Source organism: Carcharhinus amblyrhynchos, chromosome 1, assembly GCF_965287045.1.
Source record: "Carcharhinus amblyrhynchos chromosome 1, sCarAmb.v2.hapA, whole genome shotgun sequence".
Taxonomy (NCBI): domain Eukaryota; kingdom Metazoa; phylum Chordata; class Chondrichthyes; order Carcharhiniformes; family Carcharhinidae; genus Carcharhinus; species Carcharhinus amblyrhynchos.
This window is the reverse complement of record NC_137324.1, coordinates 80,473,217-80,497,067: the sequence shown is the minus strand read 5'-3', so window position 1 is coordinate 80,497,067 and position 23,851 is coordinate 80,473,217. Positions and strand designations below refer to the sequence as shown.

The 23,851-nt window shown below is 38.2% G+C and overlaps 2 protein-coding genes across 5 annotated transcripts in view; one reads left to right on the top strand and one right to left on the bottom strand.

Annotated features, from left to right (window-relative positions):
• The window catches only part of dcun1d4 (DCN1, defective in cullin neddylation 1, domain containing 4 (S. cerevisiae)), an 80,617-nt gene extending 68,986 nt beyond the window's left edge, over positions 1 to 11,631 (top strand). For all 4 annotated transcript variants that reach the window (XM_080187711.1, XM_080187695.1, XM_080187704.1 and 1 more), the window contains exons 10-11: positions 29 to 131; positions 10,599 to 11,631. In XM_080187711.1, the coding sequence (XP_080043837.1) occupies positions 29 to 131; positions 10,599 to 10,654 (159 nt within the window). In that variant the 3' untranslated portion in view covers positions 10,655 to 11,631. The remainder of the gene's footprint in view (positions 1 to 28; positions 132 to 10,598) is intronic.
• Positions 11,632 to 20,272: 8,641 nt separating this feature from the next.
• sgcb (sarcoglycan, beta (dystrophin-associated glycoprotein)) overlaps positions 20,273 to 23,851 on the bottom strand; it is a 33,754-nt gene continuing 30,175 nt past the window's right edge. The window contains exon 6 of the mRNA XM_080187681.1: positions 20,273 to 23,747. Within this exon, the coding sequence (XP_080043807.1) occupies positions 23,544 to 23,747 (204 nt within the window). The 3' untranslated portion in view covers positions 20,273 to 23,543. The remainder of the gene's footprint in view (positions 23,748 to 23,851) is intronic.

Below are 23,851 nucleotides of genomic sequence, written 5' to 3'. Positions count from 1 at the left end.
GCATCTTTAAATTTTATGTTCCATACAGCAATCTAAGTATAAAGTGATCAACAAGGACCAGTGGTGCAATGTGCTCGAATTTAGCAGAACAATTAACCTTGATCTTAGCAACTATGATGAAGATGGGGCTTGTAAGTACATTAGTCAGATCTCTTTAATTGTCTTTGTTTTCTCTTTGTCGTTTTTCCCTTTAGCATCCATGGTTGATGGAGTGAGAAACAAGTGACTGCTGAAAAAAGATGCTCTATGATCTGATGTTGCACAGACTAATCAGTGATGACTTTTTCTAAAATGTTCCCTTTCCTCCAGGGAAACACCACCTAATTTATTAGCCTCTCCTCATAATGTTGAAATTGAAATTCAGAATGTGATATGAATGAATTGCAGGTGTAAACCATCGTTCCACATTTTGTAATTCACCAAGGCTTGATCACAAAAATAAAGCAATAGAAAAGTTCAGTTCTTAAATAATAAAATTTAAGATTATACATGCTCTGGAATCAGTAGCATATTGGAGTTGGGAATATTTTGCAGTCCTGATGGAGTAGTTTGAAAGTTCTGTTTTATTGTGCATTTTTAACTTGGAACACTTTTTTACCAACCTGGAAAGAGATAGAAAACTCACCAATGCATCTAAAAACTCTTGTCCTCTTTAACATCTCAGGATTGTTATTTTAAGCAGCATGAACACACATTAGTCCATCACTAGGTTCAGCTATTTTCTGTACCCTACCATCCTTTTTGTTTTTCTTCCTGTGATGCATTGTGGAGAAGTTGTCTTCACAGATGAGCACTCTGCTGTTTTACTAAATTAAGCACTTGAAATTGGCTTTGTAGTATACTTTTAGAAAATAGTACTTGGCACTGATCCATGCCACACACCAAATGGAATGATCACCATGGAATGACCTACTTCATTCCAAATTCTAGTGGATTAGTATTCCTGGTTTATGTTTTTCTTCTCAGGAGGACCTTCAAAGAATGTCTGACTATACCAATCTCTTTTTAACTTAGTATCGATATTGTTATGCAATAATACTTATTCAATAGGTATTTTCGTATAGTTTCACCTGTTTGTTATACGAGTTCTCAACGTTCAAACTTCAGAGTTTTTGTACTACTTTTGTAGTCAGCTGCCAATTGTGGCTCCAAATTTGTCGATGTGTTTGTCAAAGCATGGTAAATAAACTTAGTGAGCTACAGAGGCAGAAAACACCCATATGGGAATATGATGCCATGGTGATAATGGGGACTAATAGAATGGAACTGGCTACTAAGTATTCCTGGATTAAAAAGTATCCAAGAAAAATTAAAAAGGGAAAGAGTCCTGGCAATTTTGATGATTTAAAGGGGACATTTCAGTGCTGAAGAGAGTAGATGTCCTAGAAAGGTCAAGGACAGAATCTATTTGGTTAGAGTTTGGGCCACTAATTAATGGAAAAGACGTAAAGGAGAGAAATTGTAGGGAAATTAAAGATGGGTGCAAAAAATATGCTGTATAGATAATAGAGACTTCAGCTATCTTAATGTCGATCAGGATAGTAATAGTGTAAAGGGCAGAGATGGGAAGTGTTTTTGTTGTGTTGAGAAGAATTTTCTTGATCAATACTTCTGGCCCATAGCGGAAAGCAACATTGCTGATCAGGTTCTGAGGAATGAGATATGTCAAGTGGATGAAATGTCAATAGGAGAACATTGTTAACCTAAACTTTATGATGCTATGGAAAGGATGAAGAACCATCCAGATTCAAATGCTTTATTGGAAGAGGGTTAATGTCATAGGATGAAAATAAATTTTGTCCCTGGTAAATTGGAATGAAAAATTGCCAGGCAAAATATTAACTGAACAATTGGCTGCCTGTTAAAAAGGAGATTGTTTGGATACTGATTAGGTACATTCCCACAAAAGGGAAAGATAAGGCAGCCAAAGTTGTCTGGGTAAGAGAAGAGGTAGAGTGTAAGGTGGAGGAAAACAAGTGTGAGCATGACAGATATCAGGTTGGTGACACATGACAGGATAGCTTGCATTTAAGAACAGAGGAAAATACAGCATAGGAACAGGCCCTTCAGCCCTTCAAGCCTGTACCAATCATGAAGAAGGCGTATGGTGTACTGGCCTTCATTAATCGAGGGATTGAGTTTAGGAGTCGGGTGGTAATGCTGCAACTTTATAAGACCCTTGTCAGGCCTCATTTAGAGTATTGTGCGCAGTTCTGGCTGCCTCACTATAGGAAAGATGTAGAAGCTATTGAGAGGGTACAGAGGAGATTTACAAGGATGTTGCCTGGACTGGGAGGCATGCCTTATGAAGTTAGGTTGAGGGAGCTGGGACTCTTTTCCCTGGAGAGACGAAGGTTGAGAGGCGACCTGATAGAAGTTTACAAAATGTTGAGAGGAATAGATAGGGTGGACTCTCAGAGGCTATTTCCCCGGGTTGAAATGGTTGCTACGAGAGGACACAGATTTAAGGTGCAAGGAGGGAAGTTCAGAAGTGATGTTAGGGGTAAGTTTTTCACTCAGAGGGTGGTGAGTGAATGGAATCGGCTGCCGTCAGTGGTGGTGGAGGCGAACTCGCTGGGGTCTTTTAAAAGACTTCTGGATGAGTATATGGGGTTTAATGAGATTGAGGGTTATAGATAGGTCTGTAGGTTGGTAGGTGTTGATGTGATCGGCGCAACTCGTGGGCCGAAGGGCCTGTTTGTGCTGTAGTGTTCTGTGTTCTATGATGCCCTAACTTAGAAAAAACCCTTCTGCCCTTACTCGGTCCATGTCCTTCCATTTCCTCCCTATTTATGTACCCATCTAGATGCCTATTAAATGATGCTAATGTACCTGCTTCCACCACATTCTCTGGCAGCGCGTTCCAGGCACCCACCACGCTCTGTATGGAAAACTTACCCCGCATATCTCCCTTAAACTTTCCCCCTTAAACCTTGAATGTGTGCCCCATTGTAATTGACACTTCTACCCTTGGAAAAAGCCTCTGACTATCCATGTTATATATGTCTCTCATAATTTTCAGGTCTCCCCTCAGCCTCCGTCTTTCCAGTGAAAACTATCCTAGTTTATTCAACCTCTCTTCATTGCCGACACTCTTGGGACCAGGCAATATCCTGGTGAACCTTCTTTTCACTCTCCCCAAAGTTTCCACAATTCTGGTAGTGTGGTGACCAGTACTCCAAATGCGGCCTAACCAAAGTTTTATATAGCTGCAACATGATTTCCCAACTCCTGTACTCAGTGCCCTGGCTGATTAAGGTAAGCATGCCATATGCTTTCTTAATCACCTTGGCCATCTTTGTTGCCACTTTTAGGGAACTGTGGACTTGCACACTCAGATCCCTCTGTATGTTAACGTTCCTACGGGGTCTGCCATTTGCAGTCAAATACATATCTAAATTTAAATGTCCAAAATGCATCATCTTGCATTTGTCCGGATTAAACTCCATCTACCATCTGTGCCCAAAGTCTCCAATATCTAATCCTGTTGTATCCTCTGACAGTCCTCGGCACTATCAGCAACTCTGCTATCGCCACTATCAGCAATCTTTGTGTCATTTGCAAACATACTAATCAGTTCACCCACATTTTCCTCCAAATCATTTATATATACTACAAACAACAAAGGTCCCAGTACTGAACCTTGCGGGACATCATTAGCTACAGATCTTCATTCTGAAAAACATCCTTCCACCACTACTGTCTTCTATAACCAAAACAGTTCTGTATCCAACTGACCAGCCCATCCTGAATCCCATGTGGTTTTAGTTTTTGTCTCAGTTTGCCATGTGGAACCTTGTCAAATGCCTTAAAGTCCACATAAACTATATCCACAGCCCTTCCCTCATCAGTTTGCTTTGTCACCTCTTCAAAAATCTCAAAACAAGCTGGTGAGACATGACCTTCCCCATTTTTAAAAGCAAACCATGCTACCTGTCACTAACTAGTCCATTTTCCTCTAAATGTGCATATATCCTGTCCCACAGTTTCTTCTCCAAAAGCTTTCCCATTGCTGATGTCAGGTTCACTGGCCTATAATTTCTTGGATTATCCCTGCTCCCTTTTTTAAGGGGAACAACATTGGCTATTCTCCAATCCTCTGGAACCTCACCTGTGGTCAAAGAGGATGTGAAAATGTTAAGGATCTGTTTGAGAATACTGATGGAAGTAAGGGAGGCAATTAAGAAGACACTGGCCTCAAATACAGGAGAAATATCAAATGACTGGAGAACTGCAAATGTTCAAAAAAGGATGCAAGAATAAGCACAGTAATTGCAAGTGACCCAGTTTAACCTCGGTGATGGGAAAGCTTTCAGAAATAACCTAGGACAAAATTAACAGCCACTTGAACAATGGAGGATTTGTTAAAGGCAAATTGTGTTTACCTGAATTGATTGTATCTTTTGATGAGGTAACAGAGAAGCTTGATTAGGATAATGCAATTGTTGTTTGCATGGACTTGCAGAAATAATTTACAATGTGCTGCATAATAGACCAGCCAGCAAAGTTGAAGCTCATGAAATAAAGGCAAATGGTATGTTGGCCTTCATTGCGAGAAGGTTTCAGTTCAGAAATGGGAATGTCTTACTGCAAACTAATGTTCTATGTAGCCTTGGTGAGACCGTACCTGGAGTATTGCATGCAGTTTTGGTCTCCCTACCTTAGTAAAGATATACTTGCCATAGCAGAACTGCAGTAGAGGTTCACTAGACTGATACTAGGGTTCACATTCATTGTCCTCTGAGGAGAGATTTGTTCAACTGGGCCTGTGTTCATAGAGTATGGAAGAATGAGAGGAGATGTGATTAAAACTTATAAATTTCTAACAGGACTGGGCAGACTAGATGCAGGGAGGATGTTTTCCCTGGTTGAGAAATCTAGAACAAGGGGTCACAGTCTCAGGATACACCGTGGACCATTTAGGACTGTGATGAGGGAACATTTTTTCACTCGGGATCGTTAACCTGTTGTGTTTTCTACCACCAGAAGGTTGTGGAGACTAAATTACTGAATGTATTCAAGAAAGAGGTTTTAGATTTTAATAGCATTAAGGGGTATGGGAAGAAAGTGGGAATATGGCATTGAGATAAAGGATCAACCATGATCATGTTGAATTGTGGAGCAAGTTTTGAAGGGCCGAATTGCCTACTCCTGCTTTTAGTTTCTGTGTTTCTGTAAAAGGGACAGTGACAGCATGGATACAAAATTGACTGACTAATAGGAACAGAGTTGTGGTGATCAGACTTTGCAATCATCCAAAAAATGTCTCAAAGCATCCTTGTTGAGATCAAAAATCCCTGCCATTTCATGGTCCATCACAAGCTGGGGACTCCCAAATGTACAAGATAGGTGCAAAAGTAGTCCGTTAGTCCCCTTGAGCCTGCTTTCAAAGGGTAGCTTTGGGAAGGCATCAAACATGTCAGGAGACTGTGTTGGGAGCACAAAGAGAGGGAGCAGTCAAATGTCCAAAAATCTCACCTGCCCAACTCTCGAAGCACCACCTTCTTTGCATATGGCAAAGTTGATGGACTTACCAGCCATCTTGGAACCTATCAAAACTGGGCAGAAGCAAATCTTTCTCCATCCCAAGGCAGTACTTATTTTGTTTGGTAGGAAGAATGAGGACTAAATGATACAATTCTAACATGGGTGCAGAGATAGAGACCTGGGGCAAATGTGCACAAACTGAGAAAGTCAGGAAAGGCAGATTGGATCGTGAGCTTCATAAATAGAGACATAACTTTTGCATTTTTACTTTATCATGAAGCTTTAGAAAACATTTATCTTGCGTATTGTCTAGTTCTGGGTACCACATCTCAGGAAACATGTGAAGGATTTGGAGAGGGGTATGAAACATTTCTGAGAACAGTCTGAAGAGTGATTTCAGGTTTGTAGATAGATAGAGAGGCTGGGTTTCTTCTCCCTAGAGATGAGAAGGTTGAAAGAAGATTTGACAGAGGTGATCCAAATCATGGGGCATTTAGAGCAGATGGAGAGAAACTGCTCCTATTGACAGGTCAAGAACCAGAGGACTGATATAAGGCCAATAGCAAAATAAATCACTGTGACATGAGAAACATTTATTATTTGAGTAATGAGGATTGGAGTGAACCTCCTGAGTGTTTGGTTGAGGGAAAATTCAGTTATGGCTTTCAAAAGGAAATTGGATAAGCACCTGATGAGGGCAAAGCCCTAGAACCAGTGGAGTTACTCTGAGAGCCAACATGGACATGATGAACTGAATGGCCACCTTTTATGTGTTGTAAGCAACATATGATTCCAGCTTATTCCTAGGTGATGTGCTTGCTAGGTTGACAGTCTCACAATTACACAGTCACTAAAGCACACAATAATCTAATTTACAGTTGAGCACAATCTCTTACAGAAAATAAAATGTAAGTTGCTGTACTGTGACCATAACTGTTCATGCTTTGGACTTTAATAAAGTCTGACATTTTGTGTTTTTCTTTACGGAATGATGTGCATAGGAACTATAACATCAACTACTACAACCGCCTTTTTATCAGGAAAGATGTTTTTGATGGACAGTTGGTAGAATTGCCAGGTAATCTTAAGTACCAAACAGAACATTTTGAACAATATCAGGAAAGATTGTGAAAGACAGCTTCTGTTTAGGTTGTTCCTTATTTGCACCATTGCAGTAACAGCTTTTTGGTGAACTGAGGGTTTCACGACATTAAGGCATCTCAAAGTACTTTACAACCAATGAAGTAAGTTTTTGAAGAGTTGTCACTGTTCTAGAAAACAAAGCAGTCAATTTCTGCATGGCGAGTTCCCCAGACAGGAATGTAATGATAACTAGAACATCTGGTTCAGATAAATATTGGCCAGATCACTAGGTGAGACACCATGTGTTTGTGCTGTATTAGTATGTTCATTTGGTATGCAATCACACTCTGCAAAGGGTGATTTAAATGAAGATAAATTACCTAAATTTGTAGGGCCTCCATTATTAAAATAATGGACATCCTGCACACACCAGATCCCCCTTCTAAGCGCCTCAACAGGATCTGTGAGGGATGTGCATTTTTTTGGCAGGGGATGAATGGTGGTGGTTCACAGGAATTTAATACTGGTTCGGTTTCAGTTTTGCTTCAGTGAATTGACGCAGTTGTACAGGAGCTTTATAAGATGTGGAAATAGATCGCTAGCAGTGCAATCTATGTATAATGTTGTGATATTTTCATACACGCACTAAGCACATGGTTTCCACAGAACCAATAAAATTGAACTTCTCTTGCAGTGTTTAGAGAGCCATTATTATTAATCAAAGAATGAAAACCTTACAAGGTAGGTTATTTATCCTGGCTGGATAGATTTTCTCTATTCCAAATTGGACCACAATACATGGAATATTTAATTACGTTTGGTCTGCTAACATAACCGTCAATCCTGTCTCACTTAAGTTGTTATTTACTTCGGTAAATCTGTTTTGATAGTATCCTCAAGCAAGGAATGATGAAAATCTTTCAACCTTAGACTTGCTTGAGGCATTTTATATTGGATTTATGTTTTAGTTCTCCAGTCACAGTTCAAGTAGAGGATGTTAATTGTCAATGGGTTTCTGACAGAAAAGATTAATGTCTGCCCATAGCAGAATGAGAGCACAGTGATTTGAATTGCAGGGTTGCAGAGTCCATGCTAGTGAACACTGAAATTTTCCATGGGGAGCTCCTGCACCTCTGGATTCCATAAAGAAGTTGGTGAGGAAAAAGGCAAAATTCTCCTAGAACGGCTTTCAATCATCAGCTTTCCCCATTGGAAGTCTGCAGCGACCTCCCCACTTAGTGATAAAATATGATTAGGATAATGTGTTATTGGACCCTGATTATTTGAACTGGGATCCTACTGGCTTCAGACTGTTGTCTTTGCTTCACGCTTAAGAGCAGGTTAAAATTGAAGACAGCATGATTCAGGCAAGACAGCAAATAAGTCAATGGCTCAATTTCTTTAACTAGCTATCCACCCATGAACAAGGTAAGTAAATAACCCAAATGTTAAAAGAATTTGAGAAGTATGGACAATGTGGAAAAAATGCTGGTTACTTAATTTGGGGTTATGTTGCAGCAGTCTTTGTTTAATAATAATGTTGAAATGCAAGTCTCTCGGCCCAAGTTTGCCTCTGATTCATAAGTTGTTCTTGCTGCTTGCTGTAAGCATTTTCTATTGCATTAAGGTAGATTGTCAAGTGACATGCTGGCATTCAAAAAAAATCCAGACAGGGATAAAATAATCACCATAGTTTGAGATCCATAGCTTTGGACATCTATGCCAGCACTAGAATGATATTAATAACAGCAATATATTTCAACTACATATTATAGAATTTATTTACTAGGACTCTGTTTTATCCGTTCCTGAATTTCAAATTCAGCATGATGTTGAGATCCTCTTCCGTCACCTTTGCCTTCATGTCCACTTCTTTGATAAGGAGCATCCCACCACTTAACTAACCTTTCACCCATCTCCAATATTTTCCCTTTAAGCGGACCCCCACCCTTCTGGCTTTGTATCCATTCTTGACCTTTTTTATTGAGAACTGTTGGTGTGATATCTTTCCCTCTTCATACCACCACTACCCCCCTGCCCCCCTTTAACTTGTCGCAGTTGTCTTTCCAGTCTAATCCTGATGTCATCAAACCTACTGACTCAGGGAGAGTATTATTGTTGTATGGTGAACAAACTTTACCTTGCAAAGGCTGAATGCCAACTGTCCATTATTTATATAGATGATCTGGAGGAGGGAACCGAGTGCAGGGTGTCGAAATTTGCTGATGACACCAAGATTGGGGGAAAGGCAAATTGTGCGGAGGGTGTGGAGAGTCTGCAGAAGGATCTAGATAGGCTGGGCGAATGGGCCAGGAAATGGCAAATGGAATTTAATGTTGGCAAGTGTGAGGTGGTCCACTTTGGTAGGAAGAATGGTAGGAAGGACTATTACTTACGTGGCGAAAAACTGCAGCAGGCGACGGTGCAGAGGGACCTCGGGGTCCTTGTGCATGAGTCGCAAAAACCCAGCTTGCAGGTGCAGCAGGTGGTCAGGAAGGCGAATGGGATGCTGGCCTTCATAGCGAGGGGGATTGAATATAAAAGTAGGGAGGTCTTGCTGCAGCTGTATAGGGCATTGGTGAGGCCGCAGCTGGAGTACTGTGTGCAGTTTTGGGCGCCGCACCTGCGCAAGGATATTTTGGCCCTGGAGGGAGTGCAGAGGAGGTTTACTAGGCTGATACCGGAGTTGAGGGGATTGAGCTATGAGGAGAGGCTGAATAAACTAGGCTTGTACTCGTTAGAGTTTAGAAGAATGAGGGGAGATCTCATTGAGACGTATAAGATGATGAATGGGATGGATAGGATAGAGGTGGAGAGACTCTTCCCGCTCAAAAAAGACAGTAGGACTAGGGGGCACAGCCTCAAGATAAAGGGGAGGTGGTTTAGAACGGAGTTGAGGAGGAACTTCTTCACTCAAAGGGTGGTGAATCTCTGGAATTCTCTGCCCGTTGAAGTGGTGGAGGCTGCCTCGCTAAATATTTTTAAGAAGCGGGTTGATGGGTTCTTGATAAGAGAGGGGATTAAGGGTTATGGGGAGAGGGCGGGAAAGTGGAACTGAGCCACAACAGATCAGCCATGATCTTATTGAATGGCGGGGCAGGCTCGAAGGGCTAGATGGCCTACTCCTGCTCCTATTTCTTATGTTCTTATGTTCCTCCTAACTCACATTGGAGACATTGTTTCCAGAACAGTAACTGATCCTAACTCCTTTGGTGATCTTCCCCCACAGTTTCCTGCCTCAGTTCCCCAATCCCGTTCAACTTCCTTCTACCTCCTCCCCAAGATCCATAAACAAAATTGCCCTGATGGAAGGCCACCAACCTGAAACATTAATTGTTTTTCTCTCAACATAAATGCTGCTGCCTATTTTTTTCAGAATTTTTTGTTTTAGCATTTTATTTTGCAAGGACTTGAGTAAACATGAAGAAAGGACTTCATCTTAAACAGCTTTCTTTTTCAAGGGGTTTGAACTTCTAAGCAAATTGTTATTCTACAGGAAATCATTTGGTGAAAGTTTGTAGCATTTAATAGGCATTCAAGTTGACTGATCTGTAGCCTAAATAAACAGGAAAAATAAAAATGGTGTCTCTTCAAGGTTCTCTAATCCACAACTTGTTTGGATAGATGCACCATATCAAAAACTGATTCAAATAATAAAAATTTATTTGAAGACATACTGGAAAATACTATGAGAACTAATTCACCAGCCCCTTTTAGAATCCTTTGTAGTCACACCCTATAGCTCTGCTGCCTGAACTGTGAAATCTGTTTCATTGTCCTCAGTTGTAACGTAGTGACCAGAATTGTATGCTGCATTCCAGATAGGTTCGAACCAGTGCTGTATATAAACTTAATGTTTACCTTTTTAGATGGTTATAAGACTTTGTTTGTGAAAGGTCACTAAGGAAATAGAAGATGCAGATGTTTTAAAACTGCACAGTATGAACTTTGTAGATTGCACTACAGTAAATATGCTCTGTTCTGAAGTACTGGTTGTAATAAATTCTAATTTAATTGCTTTCTTTCAGGGCCAGTCTTATTGGATGAATTTGTGGAATGGTTTAAAGACAGACAGATGTCCTAGCACTTTTGATTCAGAAACAACAGCCCACATCCATATTCAACATTAGCCATAAAAAGACCTAGGAAAACAGATTTGGAATGCATTTTTGTTTTGGTGTCCCTTCCCCAACCCTCCCCCAAAAACATTGAGTTGCAGAAAGCATTAAATATCTATGAGCACTGTGCCACAAACACCTAATCTAGTATCAAACTTTCTTCTGAGCCTGCTTTGCATTTTCAATAGGACTACAACTATGGTACCACAGACCACAATGTGATATCTTGCTGTTGACATTGTGAATTCTGTGTTGTAAGCTGTTTCATGCAGAAAGCTCTGTTTTCCAGAGGGATTGTGAATTTCAATGAAAATTGTATTAAATGGTTAAAAGTCTTAGATGAATATTTGTTGAAAAGATTTCTTATTATCCAATGTATGTATGCAAGTAGAACTGTTCTGTACAACTTAACTGATTAAACTCAATTAGTTTTTTTAAAGTATGAATTGTTGGGCAATGGTACAACATTGTTTTGATTCACTGCACCTAGCTGTGATCTGTTGAAATGAGTAATGCACCACATGGGTTGCTTAACCCTAATTTTGCCTTGTACTTCCTGGCTAATAAGCTAGGCTGCTATTTTTTTTTGTTTTGCTTTGTGTAATAGTTGCAAACATTAAATTGCCCTTTCATGGGCACATAGCTTGATAATGTTACCAAGTTTGCACGTTTTAAAGTTATTAGAATATTTGAATGTCAAATGTACAGACCAACTAGTATTCAGGTATGTGTTTTGAATCATGTGTATGATTTTTTTTTTCTCCCCTCGCCCCCCCAGTACCACTTATTGCTAAGTGCTGAATCAGACTTTCTTTCAAATCTGGTGTTACAGTTCAACAGCACTAATGTAACTTTGCTAGTTTGACTTTGATTCAGACATTGGATTGCTATCAATGTAACCTGTATCATAATGTGACAATGCATTAAAGCTACCTTTTGATCATGTCAGCAAATGGAAATCTGTACATCTAAGCAAGTGGATTTTTTGAGTGTTGCATTTTTCTGTTGCCTTAGACAACTTCTGCCAAAGACCACAGTTATTGCCTATCTACCTGTATACAGCAAGTAATAAAATCCGTTCACTACTTAAATTGGACCTTTACTATAACAATAGACTTAATTATGTGCCACAGTATCTGTTTTTAATTAACATAATTCACAAATTTCCATTGATTTGGAAAACAATGAGAACTTACACCTGAAAGGTAGCACAGTATGAGGGATAACAAATTATTTAACTTAAGTTTACTACCAACAGTAAAATATCTTTAACAATGCTGTTAATAATATTATTTGAGGTAATATGTATAACAAGCAACTGTTCCAAAGTAAACTTCCCCCTTTAACAGTTGGAAATGGTATCCTGCTAAAACACAAGTTATAATAGGGCCATTTTAAAGTACTACAGTACATTTATTTTCAGTCTGGCCTTATAACCATGATATTGTTAATTGCACTTCTGATTTTTTACATGTCTGTTATACGGGCAGTACATAATATTCCTAAGCTTTAATACACTTGCAAGTCAGTTCTTGCTAATCTGGTTGAACGTCTGAGTGATTGAAAAACTGTCTTCGTGATTTTTAATGGCTGCTGTGAAAAATCTTTGATTTTTATTAGTCCTTTTGTGTTTTGAAACTGACAGAATCATGCATATTGAAATACAGTCTTCAGTGGAAACCAGTCTCCTGCAAAATTGTCACTTCTATTTGTTTGCTCTCAAAAGCACACAATGGAAAATGAACTTTAATCACTTTAATAAAAAAAGTTGGCAAAACTGTGACATTTGCACCCACAGTTGAGGTATGCAAGGTCACTCATAAATTCATAAGCACACAAGTTCTGTCTTCTCCATTTCCACAAAGCTTTTAATTTCTAAATCAATTTTAAGCACCTGACTATAGTGTGGAAAGCTAAAGAATTTTTACCTCCTTTTTTTCCCAAGCACAGCAAAGATGCACTTTGCATATGTTTTTGTATTTTGGATGGTGTTTAACATCAACTCCATTGACAATGCTCATTTTACTGATGTAGATTTTCAACCAATAATTCACAATCTGGTTAATGTTGCTTGTAATGTGACAAACTAAGGTGATGACCTAGTGGTATTATTGCTAGACTATAATCCAGAGACTCAGCTAATGTTCTGAGGACCTTGGTTTGAATCCTGTCACGGCAGATGGTGGAATTTGAATTCAGTAAAAATGTCTGGAATTAAGAATCTACTGATGTTCATGGTACTATTGTCAATTGTCAGAAAAACCCATCTGGTTCACTAATGCCCTTTTAGGGAAGGAAATCTGCTGTCCTTATCTGGTCTAGCCTAGATGCGACTCCAGAGCCACAGAAATGTGGTTGACTCAACTGCCCTTGAGCAACTAGAGATGGACAATAAATGCTGGCCAGCGAGCAAGACCCATGTTCCAGGAATCCATTTTTAAAAAAAAAAGGTCAATCCCATATATTTAGTCATCTTAAAATCTATTTAGATGGGTCCAGTTATCCAACCTTGGCTTTTCCTCTTCCTTCAAAATTGACTTAACCTTTTTGCATCTGTTCTTTAACATTCCCACTTGGAATGCCAGAAAATGGCATTATTTAGACAAAAATGAATTGTTGGAGTGGTGTATATATTTACGTATAGAAGATTCCCTATTCACTTATGTTGCAATTATGTTTTGTACTTTGATTTAATATTTCAATTTGGCAAAGGTTGAGGTGACATTTTTCTCATTTTTAAACAAAGTTGATTGTTGAAATGTTTGCACAATGAGTATCTGTGTAAAAAGAAAATACCCCACCTCCTGTAGCACTTTTTTGTTAAGGATATTGGATAGTTTGCATTTTATGCATTTTCAGACTTGGAAGCCCCTTACAATGTTTTACAAGAGCTATCTCATTACATTGTGGTACGTTTGTTAATTTTATTTTTTAACTGAAATGTTCTTCAGTCCAAAACATTGAGAAGCTTTTTTTAAATCAGTTTGCCAAATTAGATATTTTTATATCCACCCAGGTACAGTGAAACCTGTGTAAACTCCCACTCCATGGGAGGATTCATTAATTTTATAAATGAGAAGAACCCCATGAACTACTGAGTCTTCACAGATGAATGATTTCTTACAGCTGCAGAATTCCTCTTCCACTGATCTGCAAGATTGTAAATGACCTGATGCTTGATATAATTTATTCAGAAATGAAACATAACTGCCTGTTAATTTGAGCAATGTCTACATTATATGTAGACAAATACATTTTCACTAACCTTTCATGAGTTTTGATAATGCATTACTTAGTTTTATACAATATCAGCTGTAGTAAATCTTCTGCACTTCCAGAATACACTAGTACATGCTCTTTGGATCCCAAAGTTTGTCATAGATTGATGCATCTGTTTTCTTTAAAAGTGCAGTCATTTTCAAATGATGGCTAAGCTACTAGATGTATAGAAATTTGAAAACCAATAACTGCTTTGCGATTTTGTTCCTTTTTGGTAGGTCCACAAAGGATTGTTTTTTGGTCCTCTTTTGATAATTCTATTTTATCAAGTTTTTTTTGTATTCTTTGCTGTGTGTAGGGATACTTTTTGGGGTACTTTGGAATGAGGGAGTAATAATTGCCTATTAGTTCAGAATAATCAAATGCAAAAGGTTCTCTGCACTGTTTAGTTACAATATAAAGTATGTTAAGTGCACAACAATGGCTTTTCAATTAAATGGTGCTCCCTTTCATGAATGTTTTATAATTTTAAAGTCTTCCTTCAATTGTAAAAATGACTTGTTAGCTGGGTGCATTTGTTTCAAATGTTAAGCTTGTTTTTGTAAGCGCACAGTATCTGTATTGCCTTAGTGTTATTAAATAATGGCTAAATGAAAAATGCTTTAATTTTTTCATTTTGACTTTATACATCTTATGACAAGGACTTTCAACCACAAACCCTATTTAAATAGAAATGATCAGTAGATCTTTTGGAAGAAAGAGTCTAAGCTAGTTAACTGAAGTATATACAACCAGATGGGAGGAGTGCACAGTTGTATCTAGCCCCACTACTCTACAGATCACACCATTAATTTAAAAGTTTAATTCATTCATCAAATGGGTAATTATCTACCTCCTTCAATACTGTTAAACTCAGACTTTAATCAGGCTTCTTTCAATAAACTCAGGATGTTTGATTTTAGTATAAAAGTACATTTATTTTTGCAGTAAGAATAGTTAGCACTTTCTAATCTGAAAGTGTAAATAGATATCTCTTTTAACATACCTGTGCAACATTGAAGAATAGATTTCAAGGAGAACCTTTGCAGCTTTCAATGTTGTCCATCTGGAGCTTTGGTGTATAAAATATAGCTGGATCAATCCTTCTGGTCTCAGTCTCCTCACATTTCCAAAGATAGACATGTCCCACTGATTAAGATTCCAGTCTGGATACTGACCACCACTCTATTTCAGGCAAGGAGAATGCAGGTTGGACAACTTTTTACTTTCACTGTTCATTCCCAATTGAAATTAAAAAAAACAAGTTCAAAACTTCAAGTTCATCAAGTGATTTCCAGTAAATCACCAGTGATTGTCTTTTAACCAGTTTTTCATCAATTAAAATCATTACAGTGCAAATAGGGGAATATCTCTTTTCCCATCATGAGTGGCATGGTAGCATAGCGGTTAGCATTGCTGCTTCACAGCTCCAGGGACCTGGTTTCGATTCCCGGTTTGGGTCACTGCATAGAGTTTGTGCATTTTCGTATCTGGACTGGTCTCCTCCCAGTGCTCTGGTTTCCTCTCACAGTCCAAAGATGTGTGGGTTTGTTTGATTGGCCATGCTAAAAAAAATTGCCCCTTTAGAGTCCTGAGATGTGTAGGTTAGAGAGATTAGCCAGTAAATATGTAGGGATAGGGCCTGGGTGGGATTATGGTTGGTGCAGACTCAATGGGCCAAATGGCCTCTTTCTGCACTGTAGGCTTTCTATGATTTATCAAGTACCATGTTGGTAAGGTGATTTTTTTTTGCAAAGGGTAAGCTTTCCAAGAAATCACCTTATCAGTCCAAAGATGAACTTTATGATCTTATGAATAAAAATCCAAGAATCCCAAGTATGCAAATCCAAAGTTTGAAAGAGTGAGTTTGTGAAGCTATAAATTTCCCAAGTGATATAACTTTTTTAAGCAGGGATAGGCAATAAATGATGGATTAGCTAGTAACACTCATCCTGCAAAAAACATGAAAAATGCTGCCCTCAAGTGGTCATTGGTATTTAGTTTTTACAAACTGCTGACCACAGGACATTCTGATTAGGTCTCATGACTATTGAGACTATATTGTGAGCAGTGAACATAATATTACAGAACTGAAAGAAGTGAAGTAACTCATCACTTGGAAGGAATGTTTGGGGCTCTGAATTTTACCTCTACCTGCCATAAAATCCAAAGTATTGGAACTGCTGCACAAGCATGGCACGGTAGAGAGTGAAAGGGTAAGGGGTGTGGGTAGGAGAGAGTAGCCTGAACCAGCACCCAGAGTAACACAAAGGGAACAGTTCCTTTGGTTGGCTGAAAAAGGGAAGATGTACTTGGTAGTAGCATCACAAAGAACATGGTAGAAATGGCAGAAGTACAACCTCACTGTATCCTTTGAAGTATTGGAAAAATTGGCATACATGTGCATGTGGAATAATCACACCATCTTATAGAAAATGTGTAGCAGTGACAACTATGAGAAATGCAAGTGACAGTAAACATGAACTACTGTTATTGAATAGGAGGAGAATGAAATTGTGAACCTCATAAAGATGATTATTCAACAAAACTTTTTAAAAAGTCATTGGGCTTGCAGTAGTGTGTGCCTTATTTAAACTGGCAGCTACCTCTAAGCATTTGGCTGTTCAGTGATTGTTCTGAAAGATGGCCCATAACTTGCTGCAGTCTGCAAATTTAGGAAAAGGAATTGTAACAGAATAAAAGTTGCATGTCATGAAATTGAGGTAGACGCTGTTGTAATATAGCAACACGCAGCAATCAATTTGTGCACAGCAAGGTCCAACAAATATCTGTAAGATAATGACCAGGTGATTTATTTTAATGAAGTTGGTTGAGGAACAGTTTTGGCCTGGACAGTCCAAGCTTTAGTTTAACAGTCATTAAACTGCCACACGAAAAATGAGTTCTCAGGTGACATAGGAATCCAATTTCTCTTCCAATTAGACTTCTGCTGAGGCTTATGTTACCAACCCTGGCATTTAAGTTGACAAGGAGAATTAGTTTGTTGCCCATTCAGATTTGGGCCAAGGATTGTTTGCGAATGGAGTAAAGCTCCTCTTTGGTTTGTGGCTTCCAGTGTTGGGGCATACGTACATTGGTTTTAAGATAGGCTGAGCTTAAGGGTCATGAGGAGTTTGTTAACTCCATGAAGGGAGGCTCTGAGATGATCTAGTTTATTTTAATAGCGAAACTAACCCTGTGGTGGGTGCAATCTTCTGGTTTATCCTTCTAGAAGGAAGTGCAATCACCCCCTTAAACTTGCTTTCCCATGCCCATCAGGTCTCACTTAGGGTGGCAACATTAATGCTGATATGCCTGAGTTCCCAGGCAACCACAGTAAGAAGTTTCACAACACCAGGTTTAAAGTCCAACAGGTTTATTTGTTAGCAAACGCCACTAGCTTTTGGGGCTTTGGCCCTTTGTTGGGTGAGGGGGGAGTTCTGATCACAAACAGGGCATACAAAGACACACACTCAGTTTACAGAATACTAATTAGAAGACTCAGTTTACAGAAAATAATAGTCTTCTAATCAGTATTCTGTAAACTGAGTGTGTCTTCATATGCCCTGTTTGTGATCAGAACTCCCCCCCCCTCACCCAACAAAGAGCAAACGCCACTAGCTTTTGGGGCTTTGCCCAACAAATAAACCTGTTGGACTTTAAACCTGGTGTTGTGAGACTTCTTACTGTGTTTACCCCAGTCCAACGCCAGCATTTCCACATCATGACTCCCAGGCAACGGCAGAGGTACACCAGTCTTGTCCGCTGCCATTGGGGTTTCCAGCTCCCAGACTTCATTTTAAGGGGTGTAAGATGCCGGTGCCTGAGTTCTTTTAATGTTGGGTGGCCACTGCACACTAGCTACCACACGGGCTTGATACAGCATTGTTAATTAGACAGTACTGTTAATAATAATGTAAGCATGACATCAGAGTCAGATGACCAAGAGACTATTGACTACCACCAAGTCAGAGAGTGAGTGAAACCTCATTGAGCTGGGAGACAACAAACAAACCAAACCCACGATGGTCGCACAAACCAAAGTCAGTTCTCAAATCCTAGGATTTACTCATGTAAAGGTCTGTTTTAAGATCACTGTTGGTTAAGTTCAAGCTCTAAAGTGCACTCAAAACATTAGAACCAGATTTTGCAGGAGTGAAATTAGGAAAATGCTTCTTCCTTCAAAGGATGGTAGCAGTTTGAAACTCTTCCACAAATGGAAATTATCAGAATGATTGCAAATTTTAAAACTGAGATCCTAGAATGATTATAGTACAAAACAATGCCACTCAGCCAGCCACAACCATACTGGCTCTGGGCAACATAAACTTGGTTCCACTGCACTGCCCTTTCCCTTAGCCCTGCAATTTATTTTCATTCAGGTGCTTTTCAAATTCCCTTTTGAAAGCTACGATTGAATCTGTCTCCACCAACCTCTTAGGCAGTGTAGTCCAGATCATGTTTCCTTTACCCAAACATCCAAAATCTGATTTTAGACTCTGCTGCTTAAGGGACAAATTTTCCTAGACGCCCCTCATCTTTGAGTACATCTAGCGAATCTTTTCTAAGAACAATCCTAGCATTATCAATCCATCTGTAATTGCCTCTTTTCTGCACCCTCCCTAAATCCTTCATATTTCTAAAGTGTGATGCACAGAATTGTTTCATAAAAATTAATCATAACTGTGCTTTTGTACTCTGTGCCTCTGTTTATAAAGCCCAGGATCCTGAAAATCTTTTCAACCATTTTCTCAATTATCTGGCTACCTTCAGTGATATATACATTTCTACTACTCCATCTCTGTTCTTATACCCACTTTAGAACTGTACCCTTATATTATTTCTACTCATTCTTTCTACCAAGATGCATCAGCCTCCATTTCTTTGCATTATATTTCAAGTACCACATGTCTATCTGTTCTACTAGTCTGTCAATATCTTTTTGAAATTTATCATTATCCTACTTACAGTCACAAAACTTCAAGTTTAGCATCATCTGCAGGCTTCAAAATTGTGCACTGTACATCCAAATCTTGGTCATTAATATTCTGAAATTTAAGACAAGAACTGGAGAAATATTTTCATAAGTGGTATGTAACATTTGATGAATTAACAAATGAAATTTATAGAATCCTAGCACCAACCATTGGGGAACATATTATGCACCTTCCTCCAATCCAAAAAACTGCTTACCACTATTCTCTGTACTCTGTCATTCTTTGTATCCAACTTTGAATCCATGTTGCCACTGTCTCTGGGTTTGACTGCAGCCTGAGTGGCTGTGAAGTTTGCACATTCTCCCTGTTCTGCATGGGTTTCCTCCAGCTGTTCTGGTTTCCTCCCACAGATCAAAGCTAGATGGACTAGCTTTGCTAAATTGCTCCTTAATGCTCCAGATGTACAAATTAGGGGGATTAGCAGAGTAAATGCACGGAGTTATAGGGATAGGGCAGTTGGTGGGCCTGGGTAAGATGCTTTGTCGGAGAGTAAGTGAACTTGATGGGTCAGATGGCTGACTCTCTAGTCCCTAAATATTCTGCTGCTGATGGTTAATGCATCTAATTCCCCAGTACAAGAACCATATCCAGCAGACCAGCATTCGTTGCACATTCCTAATTGCCCATGAAGTGGTTAATGTGAGGGGCAGTGCCCAGACATGACCCCATCCCCCACCCCTGAGCACTGCACTCAGAGTTCCCCTGGGTAGTAAGCTAACTAGATGCACACCCCATCAGTTGTCATTGGAATCTGTGACTTCAAGTTTCTTTTCTCGAAGTGCTGGGTGAGAAACCACCATTGGCTTTGACTGCTTCTAAGCTGCCTTTCCTGCCAGACATCAGCCTTTCCCAATATGAGGGAAAATATTGACCTTAAAGTGTTCAAAATCATGCAACTATGTGATGTAAAAAATGCTCAGAACATACTGTAAAAGAAAATCTATATCAAATGAAAATAAATCAGCTTCTGAAAGATTAAACAGTCCTGTACAAATCTCTCATTTCTTTGGAATATGGCTTTAAGCAAATCACTGAGGGTGGGATTTTCCACTCCTCCCCAGATATATTTTACTGTCAATGGGATTTCCTGTCCTACGCACCTCTCACCACTAAGAAACCTACAGCGTGGTTCACCTTCAGCAACACTGGAAGATCCCACAGGAAGGTCATTTTTACAATGTATTACAATTTACTTGAATGTTAAACTGAATATTTTATATATAGGAGTTAATAGGTTACTAGGGTCAAAACCAAATATAAATTGCTTTGTCAAACCAAAAAAAAATTCTACATAATCTACCAAAGCATAAGTTTCTAAGACAGTTATTCAAACAAATAATATTTATTAAACGCACAAAAAAGGTAGTAATTAATACTTCATTTAGCAATTTTTTTGAGTTTGTAAACATTAATGAAAAGGTTTCCTACAATTGTGGTGGAAAAACAATTGAAACATACTGCAGTATAATGCACCCACGCTCAGATCAACACTTTTGCCACACTGTTATAGCTCTTGTAAGATAATAATTACAAACAAATACAGGTAGTGTTCAAGAATGCTGTGATGAGAACCTATTCTTCAGCATGTTGAACTAGCAGTCTGATCACCAACAAGTGTAATACAAATTTGTAGTCTGTTTTTATACATATTAATAGAGATCTCTACACCAGCCTCTCTTCTATTTAACTTTCAAAGATTATTACTTTGTTTTCATTTTCTCCATTTAAATAAATGATTTGAGTTCATGGGAGTTTGATTAACAATTAAATTTAGCTCCCTTTCCAGGATAGTTGTTTTATTAAAATAATCAAGAAGTGGGTGAAAAGGGAAATTAAAATAACTTGGGGGGGGGGGGGGGAAAAAGGGTAATGAAGAGATATTGGTGTTAACACTAAAGAAGTATTTTTTTCTGCACAAAAAGTTGGATGGGTGATAAGAGGCAAATGGCCTTTCAAAAAAATATAGAAACATCTCCAAAACCAGTTGATTTGTACAAATCCCAACACTAGTGGCAATCCAACTGTCATTTTATCTCAATGTTTAAAACTAAAAATTCTTAACATCATGCACATTATATTATCACACAAATAATATATTTTAAATAGATATATAAATACACCAGCAATGCCTAAAAGTGCCACACAATGTATTGCAAAACAAAAAGCAATTTGCAACTAAGTCAAAATTAAATAAAAACTATGTTGGCTGCTAAACAAAACAGCATGATCAAACTTTTGATCATTGAGTTGTTGTAATAAACTGCTTAATGAGAGAGAACAATGAGTTACTACTATCAGCACTTGGTATCAACAACTGAATAATCAGTTACAAGCAATCATTTGTTTTCCACTAATTCACCACCGTGACAATATTCAGTGTCACACTGGCCTATGGGAAAAGAACAGTAAAGAAGCAGACCAATATAGCTACATTATATTTTGTTAAGATTGTAGATATGCAATACAGATACTTCAGAACAATTACAAAGCAGTAATGCCATTCAGTAGCTTAGATGTCAAGTCATAAACATGAATCTCAGGACACAAAACACACTTCTGTTTTTTTATTAAGCATAGAATTAAATTTAGTGTCTACTTTTCAATTAACGTTCTTTTTTTCTAATAGAAGTAAGAGTTTGTCAAGGCTAGGGTCAGAGCACCATGCAAATTATGTGATGTGGTGACTTACTTCCTGAAAAACTAAATACCTGCAATGCAAGTAACACAGATTTTCTGTGCTGTTGCAGCAAATAAGATATTTTGCTTATAAGCACATGGCTCTCATTTTGCTACTCTTCAAACTCGTATTGGTTAGGAGTTACTTTAACTTCCAGATTGGATTCAGACAGTCGTTAAAAATCAATGTGAATGAAGTCAGCCACACGCATGAGGGCCAAAATAGACACAAGGATGATTCTATTCTAGAATCTTTCAACAGATAAAGTGCGGGTAACAGATTAAGTCTTATTCTCAAATTTGTTGTGCTCTTTTTCATTTTCTTCTGTTTCCATTGTATATATGAAAATTAAAATCAAAATCATCTATAAATTGCAACAAGTCGTATATATAGTATGGTGAGTGAGGCTGTAGCTCCAAAGCTCAGTTACCTTTGTATTCACTCTTCAAAAATGACTAACTTTTGATGAACAGTCTACAGACTTTCAGTCACAAACAATGTTTCAAGCAGGTTATTCCAACTTTAATTTGGAAATCCTTTAGGAGAAAAAACAATATTTAACATGGCATTTAAACTAGTCACCATTTTCTTTCACTGCAAAAAGTTTTGTGAGCAACATATTTGACTTGCAGTTTGGTCTATGAAAGGTAGGAAATTTCCTTACCTTAAAAGTTGCACAAATGAGCATAATTCAGTGATAGGCCCATATTCAGGCATTCAACTAATCAATTTACATTTTCCAATTTTTTATAAATGTAACTTTTTTTAAAGGAGATGATTCATGTAGTTTTCAGTTAACTACAGAGCAGCAAGTGTTAATATTTAGGTTTTATTTCTACTTCATTATGTTTATTTCTTCCAAACATTATCCAATTTTCTTGTCCGTGTTTCAAAGGAGTTTTCTAACGTAACAGACAAAATCTAAAGTTAAAGGGCACAGTTGCCCATTTTCCGCTCCCCGAAATCAGAGCAGTGTTTTTATTATGCTATCAAGCGTGTCCCCTGATTCAGTAAGGTGGGTGAAAAGAACATAGTGCTCAAGGTCTTCTGCTCATGATTCTTTTTGTTCAAAATTAATTAGACAAGAGTCATGGGCTCACACCAGCTTGATGAAAAATCCCAATCAATCTCTTTAAACATCATCACAATATTGTAGCTTGGGACTTGCAATGAAGTGGTTGAAAATTACACCGTAAACCAGTGTAAATTCAATAGAAAATTAGATACAATATATGAATCCCTCCAGGTAAAATGTTAAAATGAGGTTTCCCATATAACTATTTCACTGATTTTGAATTATTAATACAAAGATTTTTGGGGGCATCTACTAAACAATAAAGACAAGTTTCACTTCTTGCTTTAATATCTAGAACTGGGAAAATCCTAGTCCAACTGCACAATTAAAAATGCTTAGCTTTAATATGCTTTTATACAAAACAATTACGTGCTTGTTGCCAAACTCTAAAATATAATGAAATGGAGCTAGTTTTATAATTCTAAAGGTAAACAGTGTTGTTTGTTATTGACATTCAATGAATGGAGTTATTCAATTTTTGGAAAATGACAATTTAAGAAAAATGCTTCATGTGAGATTCAAACTATTTGTGGTTTTAATTTCATCAAAAATTTTATTTATCTTTATCTATATTCTAGCCCAATATCTACTACATAGGCTTTGTAGATGTCTTTCCTGCTTTTAGCGAAATGCCATTGTTTCAATTTGATGAGCAACGGAAACTCTTGTATTTTTTGTTATGCATTGCAATTATCAGGCACTTAGGTCACAAGCATCCGTGGCTGTAACAGACTGGTTAATAATGATTATTTTGCAATAAATTGGCCTCATGTTTTTTGTATGAAAGACATTTGACAACATGTTATCATCATTCCCTTCATTTCTCATTCTCTTATAGGGTGTCATCTTCAGTGCATGATTCCACAGGGATTATTGGATGTTTGACAACCTGTATTTCTGTTTTTCACCTGGACTCGGAAGAGTGTTCCATCTGCACACATGCAGAGTTTATAGCGCTCCCAGCCATCACCTACCAGGAACTCTCCTGTCGATGAGTGTGGAAGCCGTGATGTATTAATCATCACAGTTCCATTAAGAATAATACTGTTTACCTAAGAAAAAAAAATTGTGCTTTAGTAAAACCAATCACTATTAGGACATTAGATAGGCAGCTTCAAGTATGTGCTTTCTTGGAAAACGAAAAGGGAATTAGTAT